The 10,689-nt window shown below is 37.8% G+C and overlaps 1 protein-coding gene across 6 annotated transcripts in view; it reads right to left on the bottom strand.

The window, feature by feature from the left end:
- Positions 1–3,104: 3,104 nt before the first annotated feature.
- The window catches only part of Slc39a12 (solute carrier family 39 member 12), an 80,440-nt gene continuing 72,855 nt past the window's right edge, over positions 3,105–10,689 (bottom strand). For all 6 annotated transcript variants that reach the window (XM_036187690.1, XM_036187692.1, XM_036187689.1 and 3 more), the window contains one exon: positions 3,105–3,693. In XM_036187690.1, the coding sequence (XP_036043583.1) occupies positions 3,565–3,693 (129 nt within the window). In that variant the 3' untranslated portion in view covers positions 3,105–3,564. The remainder of the gene's footprint in view (positions 3,694–10,689) is intronic.

Here is a 10,689-nt window from a genome sequence, read left to right as displayed (position 1 = left end):
AGGGCAAGCCAAAGGAGGCCCCATCTATTGTCTAGAAGTGAGTCAAAAAGTGAAACACACACACACACACACACACACACACACACACACACACACATTCAGGATAGTATTGGTTCCCTAGGGGAAGCTCACTTGGAGGCTTTAAAGAGAATTATAGATGGATACAGACTTTTAATATTTTTTTCCTCAATGTTGAGGATTGGACTTAGGGCCTTCTACATGCTAAGCAAACAAGCTCTACTGTGGAGCCTCAAGTCCGGGGGCACAGGTATATGGAAAGGTTCAATCCCCATTCTACACCAACATAACAGCATTTTCTTGGTAAAGGGTACAGAGCTGAGAAAGAATAGAAGCTATCAGGAAAACAAAGTATCAAGGAGGAGGGGTGTTTTTAATCATTATTTGTATTTTTGCAGGCTCTGTGAAAAGTGTTTCACAAGCAGTATTCTATACTAACATCACAACAATCTTATTTTATGGGAAAAAAAAGAATTGCTGTTTCCAGCAGTATGGCCAAGATTTGAACCTAGATCCCACTTTGGCACCTGTTCTTAATGACTCAACTGATGAGCCCAAAATAACCTTGATATTAGCATCCTGTGAAGATGACCTTTAGCTTCAGTCCAAAAAAAGAAACAATGTTGTAACTGTGCTGTGTCTTGAGAAATGAGTCTGAAAAAGAGATACAAAGTGTCACCTGCAAAGTGGCAGAGCAGTTGGGAGTGGCCACAGTTCACAGACACATTTACCTAAGACTCTGGTCTCCTCAGCCTTGGACAGCGAAACCATCTTTCCCAGACTTTGCAAAGCATCACAAAACCAAGGGCCAGTACCTCTGTCTCTAAAAACAGACCTGTCAGTGGATGATAGATGCTCAAATAAGAAAACTACATGGTCCGCTCTCATTTTCCCCAGCAACATCTCTAGTTCAGTGATTTCTGAAAAAGAACAAGAAAAGGAGGAAGAGGAGGAGAAAGGGGAGGAAGAAATAAACATATCACCAGCAGAAATACAGTAGAAACCAAAATTGAGTCCTAGGAAACAGACACACCCCAATATTATTGAAAAATTTGCGTTTAAGGCATATAAATTATATTTAGCCTAAAAAAGAAACCACTGTCGGCCCACCCCAAGTTTAGACTTTGTCCATTTTTAGAGGGTATAGAACTGTCATGTTATTTTTATTATTATCACTCAATTTTGAAGACTAGAAACATTTTAGTTAAAAAAAAAAACCATGTATGAATATTGGTATGCAGTTGCCACACATACACACATAAGGAGACCAGAGAACAAGTTTTGGGAATTGTTTCTCTTCTTCCACTTGGCTTTGAGGCCCAATCTCACTTGTGTGTCACTCCAGGGTAGATGGCCCATGAATGCGAAGTCAGTTCTCCTGACTCTGTCTTCCATCTTGCTGCATGAGGGCTGGGATTGAGGTGCAGGCCACCATATCTTCCCCTTTACGTGTAGTTTGGGGTCTAACTCACGTTATCAGGCTTATGTGGCAAGTGCTTTTTACACTGAGTCACTAATCTGGCCCTGCTTAGCAACTCTAAGATCACTTAGGGTATGCTGTCTGGAACACATTTTGATTACCAACAAACCAAAGATAAGGTGAAGGGGAGAAAAAGGGACCCAAAAAAGTGCCCTCAGAAGCTGCCACGTCCTACTATCCTTAGGATGACCTCTGAGTGGCCAGGTCTCTGCTTCCAATCAGAGAACAGGAGTGATAAGCTTGCAAAGTACTCAGAATGTGTCCTGATAGCTGGCTCCTCTCAAGCCCCTCTGCACACCGTTTCCAACTCCACTGGCATCAAAATCACTCTCATTTGAAGGTTATAGAGTACACAGCTCACATCTCAAATTTTAATTTAGCCAAGGCTTCTCTAACCTTGGACCAGAACCATAGTCATCCATCAGAGCTGTTCCAATTAAGTTAGCTTAAATGATGGCTAAACGTCCAAATCTGAACCTGGACATTAAAACACAAACACAGATAGTGTCTGGTACTTCTCATTTGCAACTTTTCCCCCAGGATGGCCTGTTCAAAGGAGTGTTTGTTCTGTCTAGCTTACTCTCCACACTCAGAAGGCTGAGGCTCTCTGTGCTTTCATCCAGAAAAAATATCAAAGAACAGAAGTGTTAACCAACTTAGTCAAAAGCACACAGCTCTTGGGCAACAGGCCTGTGCTCTGTTCTCGAAGCCAGGTCCATATGACTTCTTTCATCAGTGGTATTCAGAATCTGGCCACAGCCAGCTGCTTTCAATGGCTGAAAGTTCTCAGTCAAGGACTCAGACTCTCTCAGACCCCTGGAGTCAGAGGTTCTGATGAAGCCAGTCATCTGTGTTCTCTATAGTGAAGTCCTTAGCTGTTCCTGGTGTACACTGAGTTCTCATACACAATAACACAGAGACTCTAGGCAAGCACAAAGACAGATGAAGTCCACTTCATTTGGAAATCAAAGTAGTTTTAAAAGATTATGTTTGGGTTGGGGCATGACAAAGAACTTTTACCAGTTGGTGAGTAAGAGGTAGGAGAGATACATAACTGAGTGCTGTGAGTCACAATTATAACAAAACAACCTTTTCCCTTGTCAAGACCCATCATTAAACACTAAGAAAAACAGTAGGCACCATGTTCCAAAGGACAACGTTATTAAAGCTTGAGTTGTTTTCTATTTTAATATTCTAGGTTACCAGTAATGTTCCTTGTTCATGAATTTACCTACTGATATCCCATTTAAAGTGACCCCAGAAATAATGGAAACATATAACTCATCAGTAAGATTACACACACACACACACACACACACACACACACACACACACACACACAGCCTATTATATAACCTAGGAGAGCTGAGTCATTGGATTCCTGCCTGACTCTTTGTTACCTTTTGATTCAGGAACATCAACAATTCTTGCCTTGAACAGATGTGTGTTGACTTTTACAGGAAAACAGATAGACATCCTACCATATCTTTTGGGCTTCCCAAGTTGTTTATTCATATATACCACTGATATAGGTCTTGATTCTTCGAGGTGACCATGCTATAGCAGCTTGAAAGGCAGGATTTGTATAGAAAGTAACAGAAGCTAATTGAAACCACCACATTAAAACTAGCCTTTATTATATTTCTATTACCCTATTTGCTTATGGTCTATACATCACAAATGTATTATTAGCATTAAAAACCCACAAAATTGTTGCAGGTAATTTTTATCCCAAAAGGCACCTGTCTGCTTCAAATACCACAAATAAACATTCTTCTTAGAGAAATAATATTTTTTGCAGTTGACTAGAATTCAGAATTTACTAACATTAACCATTACTGTGGTCCACCACAGTGTCAGGAACAAAATTAAACATTTCAATGCAAGACAGACTCAACCTTTATACAATTCTAAAAAAATTACAATAGATAATCAGTAAGTTAAAATAAAAGACAGATTCTTTGTCTAAAATAAAAATACCAAATTTAGTGATCAGCATAGAGAACATGGAAGAAATGAGATATGACTGGATAAATTCATTTTGTAAGATATTAGAGAATCTTAACTTATATTGTAATATTCTGTTCATATACAGCTAAGAGCAAAAGAGAAAGCCAGCCTAGGATCAATCCAACGTTCTGCAGGAGAAACGTCATCCAGGGTCGTTGTGTTTGAACATGAGTCATCTCAGGCAGCTAAAAAAAGAAGGAAAAACCAGAATAAGATCCAGATATATTCAACTGCTGAGAAAAGCTTGGTGGGAAAGCATGAGTGGCTGTTATTCAGAACTTAATAACCTTCAGAATTCCCCAGATAGTTACCAGGGTTCGGTACCTATTCCTGCCACAAGTTTGAAATGCAAGCTAAACGGGGCCACTTGCTGGTGGCTGGAAGGACTCTGACACTGGCAGAAGTCTTAAAATGACACAGCTGTCAATGCAAGCCAACTTTCCCTCTGTCTTCAGAATGCGTTTAAATGTGAAATAAATAAGACATAAAAGGTACAATTTCTGATTACTCCATTAGGCTTACAAAACATCTAAATGTACTAGCTTTTGCAAAAAGCACTTGTGTTTATTGACTGTCAAAGAGAAGACCAAGGTCCCCATGACCTTTAGAACAAAGAAATCATTTCCTAGGACCGTATTTTATTCTTGAAGAGACAAGTGGCAATAACTTCATGTCTATCAAATGTCATAGCACCATTTGGGAGGAAAGCTGCATCCAGGCTTTTGTAGGAAGAGCCCAGTGTGGTTAGGGCTTGTATTAGTTCAAATCCCTTACCCTAACAGGATCTGACAGAGTATCATGGCATGATTGTTTCCTTTGAAATACATAGAGACTCAGGTCATTGTGGCCTGGAGATCTAACTTAATGTTGACATCACTGACAGCTACTGTTGGGTGCTCAGCTGTCTCCTTGGCTTCTACTAGATGGTAGTTATTCTAAATGCCATGGTCACCATGGTACCTTGTGATGACACTCAGAAATAGATAACTATTTTCCTAATACCATGGTAATTAATCTATATCCAGATTATATTAAAGTTTATGTATATAGTGGACATCATTTATCCTTAAAAGCTTAAGAATCAATTTGTGGTAGTATTTTCAAAGAATCAATAATGCCAATTGAATTTACCCAATATCTTTGAATGTCAATAATGTAAAGCAATTTTTGACAGTTAACTCCAAAGCCAGGCAACATAATTATATTTTGATTATATCACCTATGGTCATTTAATAGCTCATATTTTGAATAAACTTATTTCCAAATACTGAGCTAAGATTACCTCTCTAACTTAGTTTACAAATAAAATGGTTGTCATTTAGTGGATGTGGCTGAATTAGCAGCATGCTCCAGGCATAGTGCCACATGCCTACAGTCCCAGCACTCAGGAGGTGGAGGAAGTAAAATCAGAAGTCATCTTCAACTATATAGGAAGTTTGAGGCCATCATGGGATACGTGAGACTCTGTCCCAAAAACTAAGTCACAATAATTAAAGCAGTTTTTAATTTTTACTCTTCTTGTTAACCTAAGCCTATAGACCTGCTGCTTACTTGAAGTGTCTAACAAATGGCAGAAAATGGCTGTCTGAAACAACCACAGAACATCTGCCAGTGAGGAGTTCATTGGTCTTATATTCTATGCAGATAGCATCATGATCAAGCAAACACAAATACTTGTATCAAGCTCCAAGAACAACATTCACATAGAATATACTTTTAAAATGCTTATGCTACAAAATCTGATGCACGTTCTATTTACTTCACATATACCTCTATTTACATATCCTTCCTTGTGTTTCCTCTGCATCCTTTACTCCTCATAATCCAGTGAGAGATAAAATGCTTAGCTCCTTTCAGTTATGTGGAATCCTGTCTCTGGGAAGATAATAGCTTACTCACAACTCTACAGACATGATATTAGATCCAGGGTAGAGCCAAGTCAGCTTATTTGGGAGTAAAAAGGCCAACTCTATCTGAAACTCACCCTTGCCTGTTCTGAAAATGCCTTCTTATGACATTAGAAAAAAAGGTGGGAAATAACAATGTTGAAAGGTGTTCCACTAGATGGAAAACCATCACTCCATACACAGGAAATGATAAAGATACAGGGCAGAACACAGGTTCTACAGCATCTTTGCCACAAAGACACCATAGCACTAGTTCCATGTTTCTAAGACATATAATGTGAATTAAAAATCTACAAAGCCAGACTGCCTTATGCTGCAGATGTGAACAAACAAGGAAAGTCATGTTTTTATACATTTTATGATATTTTAATCCCCAGATGGAAGTTTGAATTTTGATATGGGGGACCTGTATGAATGTCTCCCATCCACTGCTAAAAGTACTGGATAACAAACAGCAGTAAATTTGCTTTTGAAACAACACTTGGCTCTTTTAGCAAGATAATGGGTAGATACAGGAGTCACAGTGTGTCTTAGACATGCATCAAAATGCCAGAAAATCCTTTGGAAAGTCTTTTTAAGATAAGAGAGACAAATATGAAATACCAAAGGTCAAGGCATGTCTGATCATCACTTCTCAACTCTAAGTCCACTCAGAGTCTTCCCCATTTCAGTCATAACTTTTCTAAGAAATAATGGGAATTAATTTTCAAGGGCATATATTTCTCCCCATTTTGAAAATTCTTAACAAGAATTGAAATGCACAACTCTTGCCACCCCTAGACTTTCATTAGAAAAGTCTCCTTGAAGTCTAGGACAGTAGAATTGTAATATTGTACTTTTTAAAATCTCTCTGTAGTCTATAACATAAAATAAGAGGAACTGAAACTATGGATAAGGTATATTATCACTGAGGTATAGAGACAGGAATATAATTGTAGTAAAAGCATCTTGCTCAGAGACGCACTAAGAAAAGTGTTCTTTATGGTTCTGCTAGACAATTTGAAGCCTTCAAGTAGAAAAGCAACTTACCTCTTTTTACTACTGTGTTTATTAATTTGCTTGACTCAAATCAACATCTTATACCCAAGGAACTTGAATTTTCTGGGGGAAACTCATCTTTACCTAGAACAGTTCTTTTTCTATTGTCAATTTGGCTAAATTTAGAATCATCATGAAAACATAACTCATGGCAGGTCTATGGAGGTCTTTTCACAAAATGCTAATGGAGAAGACTTAATGTGAGTGTAGCAGTATCAATCCATGATGTGGGACCCAGAAACTGAAAGAAAAGGGGAAAGTGAGCTGAGCACCAGCATTCATTCCTCTCTGCCTCATGACCACAGACACAATGTGACCAGGTTCCTCATGTCCCTGACACTGTGTCTTCTCCATATGATCAAAATGCATTGTATGAAATTCCAAAAAGCTGAAAAAATCTATAATAAGCTGATAAAGTTCTAGACTCCTCTAAAATTAAATCAAGCAAGAATAAGCAATTCAACCAGATACTTGACAAGCATTAATATTGAAGAAATATTAGTCTCCCCACAAAGACAATTCTAGAAATGGGTGCATTATTGCTGAGTTCTGCCACACCTCAGTGAGATAGAAGAGCTAATACAGCACTCCCCAAAATATTCCATAACTGACCTGGAAACCTCCTTCCTAAGGACTAGCTCTCATAGTATCCAAAGATGCTATGCAAGCATACAGAGAAAAGAAATCAACAGTCCTACACAGCTGTAAAGCCCACCAACCACAACAACATGGCAAGATGTGTCCATTGGGGCAATAATGGCATTTAGATCTTGGGGTTAACCCACAGCTGTCTAATTGTACTTAAGTCTCATTCAATAGGTGGGAATCCATGTCTATTACTATAAACCTAACCAACTACCAATGTCTGGTGAAGTCATGAATCTACTGCTGCCACTGTCTTAAATCCTTACAATTTCAAACTACATTCCCAAATACTTTATCTTATACCCAGAGATAAGAGTATCTCTCCCTCCTCATCATACAAACTTGTTTTTGCAACAGACAAAGGCTATCACAGAAATCTACAACTGGTTAAATGCAGAGAATAATAGACAGTTGTAGGTATCAACCCTAACTGATAAATATACAATATTTACACTTAAGGGTCAGGGAACATCATGGTAGAGGGGGCACAAAGAATGTAAGGGGCAGAGGACCATGTTGTCTACTGGGACATAATGTTATCTACAAATGACAGGAAAGCTTCACAAATGAAATCTCAAGTATGCGGTCACCTAAACAAGACCTTCACAATGACAACTCAATTGACATGCCAATATAGATGGGAGAAGTCTCACAAGACCATATCCCTAAATGAAGAGCTACAGTCAACTAATAGCTGCTGAGGGAAGATAATCAGTCTTCTCAAAGGATGAGCCCCATGACAGATTATCCAAATTCCTTGTGGTCAGCCATAAACACATATACATATGAGCAACAAACATTAAGTGGACTCAGCAGGATGTGTGAGTATGTGTGTTTACATGTGTATTTACGTATATGTCTACAGTGAAAGTTAAAGAAAAATTCACCAATTTGAGGAGAAGACCTGGGAGGAGTTGGATAAGGGAGTGAGAAAATTAGAAATGATGTAAATAAAGTAATCATGTATGAAATTATATATATATATATATATATATATATATATATATATATATAATTTTAATTTAAAGAAACTCCCATACAACTGAGAAGGAAGGTACACTACCAAACCAGTTTTATGTTTTTCTAAAATAATTAGTAAATGATGGATAAAAAGGAACATATAGATCATTTTCCTGATGAATATAGATTCAAAATATTCAACAAAATACTTTCAAGTCAAATTTGACAACACATTAAAAAAAAGTCATATACCATGATCAAGTTAGCTTCATTCCCCAGGATGAAAGGATGCTTCAACATATGCAGATCAATAAATGCAACACAGCAAATACATATATTTAGGTATAGAAATCACATGATTACCTCCAATGAATGCAAAAAAGACCTGTGACAAAGGTCAATGTCCTTTCATGATAAAGCCCTAAAAATACTAGGAATACATGCTGGTTGGATTTTTGGGTTTGTTTGTTTTTTAATTTTGTCAATTTGACACAAGCTAGATTCTCTAAAAGCATCTATGAAGAGTGAGAAATTAACCTCTACCAGATTAGCCCATAAGCAAGTCTTTCAGTTATTTTCTTGATTGATGATTGGTGTGGGAGGGCCCAGCCCACTGTGGGTAGTGCTACCCCTAAGCAGGTCCTGGATTGTACAAAGAAGCAAACTGAGCAAGTCAGTGGAAACAAGCCATTAAGCAACATCCTTCCATGTTCTCTGCTTCTGTTTCTGCTTGAGTCCCTGTCATGATTTCCCTTAAAGATAGACTGTGACATGGAAGTATAATCCAAATAAACTCTTTCCTCCCTCAAGTTGGTTTTGGTCAATACTTTATCATAGCAATGAAAACTAGGATCGCATAAAATAATAATATCTCAACATAATAATGCCTACATATGCTGTCTTTTCCAACATTATACTGGGAAAAATTAATGTATTTAATTTAAAATCAATAATGAGATAGTGGTATTCACTTTCTTGTCATCCGATACAGTGTTTGAAGTTGTAGCTAGAGCTAAGAAATACAAAATGATACAAACAGGAAAAGATGATATGGTAATATACTGAAAGATAATATAGTCTCTACCAGAAAACTCTTAGGTCTGATGAACACAGTAAAATAGCAAGATACAAAATCTACATATAAAAATTAGTAACTTTCTAAACATCAATAATAAATTGATGAAAAGGAAATCAGGGAAAGATTCCCATTTATAATAACTTAAAATTTAAACCTTAAATAAGCCTAAATGAGGAGATAAAGGACTTCTACAATGAAAACTTCAAAAACAATGGAGAAAGAAACTAAAGGGGACACCCAAACATTCTCAAGCCTACGGATTGGCAGAACAAATATTGTCTATAATATGAAAACGGATCTACCAACTAAATCCAATCTCTGTAAAATGTCTAATAACTTTCTTCCCACAGAACTAGGAAAAAGAACTAACATGCGTTTGAAAATACAAATGAGCACACAAATAGCCAGGTCAGTCTGAAGCAGAAAGAGCAGTGCTGGAGGTGACATAATATTTGATTATAACTATACTGCAGACCTATAGTTACAGAACAGCAGTTAGTGGCAAAAGAAAAACTTTATGAAAAATGAAATATAAAAGAGGCCCCAGAAATAAATTCACCTAATTGTGGTGATATTGTGTTCCCCAAAATATTGTACACCCTAATAAACTTATCTGGGGTCAGAGAACAGAACAGCTACTAGATATAGAGGCCAGAAAATGGTGGCACACACACATTTAATCCTATCTCTTGGGAGGCAAAGATCCATCTGAATCTCTGAGTTTAAAGCCACACTGGAAATAGCCAGGCATGGCGACTCACGCCTTTAATCCCAGGAAGTGATGTCAGAAAGCAGAAAGGTATATAAAGCATGGAAACCAGGAACTAGAGCTGGTTAAGCTTTTAAGCTTCTAGCAGCACAGTTCACCTGAGATCCATTTGGATAAGGACTAGAGGCTTCCAGTCTGAGGAAACAGGATCAGCTAAGGAACTGGCAAGGTGAGGTAGCTGTGGCATGTTCTGCTTCTCTGATCTTTCAGCGTTCATCCCAATACCTGGCTCCAGGTTTGTTTTATTAATAAGAACTTTTAAGATTCATGCTACACCTAATTTTCAACAAAGATGCTGAAAACACGCATTGGAAAAAAGATGGCCTCTTTAACAAATGGCGCTAGGAAAACTGCATCCACTGGAGAAGATTCAAACTAGGTTATGATCTACCACTGTACAAAAATAATCTATTCAAAATGGGCTGAAGACCTGAATGTAATTGCTAAGAGAAAACACATCAGAACACAAGTCTCAGTAAAGACTTGCTGAAACAGCTCCAGTAACCCAGGAAATAATGGTAAGAATTGACAAGTAAAGCTGTGTAAAATCAAACAGCTTCTGCACAGCAAGGAAGCAAACTGTGGAGAAACAGGCAACAGAATGGGAAGAGTCATTGCCAACCACACATTTGATGGGGCCTTCGTCACTAGATTCTACAAAGAACTCAGTGGGTAAGAGTATTTGCTACATAAACAGGAACACTTACGTTTGAATTCCCAGTACCTACATTGAAACAAAACCAAGCATGGCTGCATACCACACCCTAGCACTGTGTGGGGTACA

Source organism: Onychomys torridus, chromosome 5 (assembly GCF_903995425.1).
Source record: "Onychomys torridus chromosome 5, mOncTor1.1, whole genome shotgun sequence".
NCBI lineage: Eukaryota > Metazoa > Chordata > Mammalia > Rodentia > Cricetidae > Onychomys > Onychomys torridus.
The sequence above is the reverse complement of the archived record's forward strand: the minus strand, read 5'-3'. Positions and strand labels throughout refer to the sequence as shown.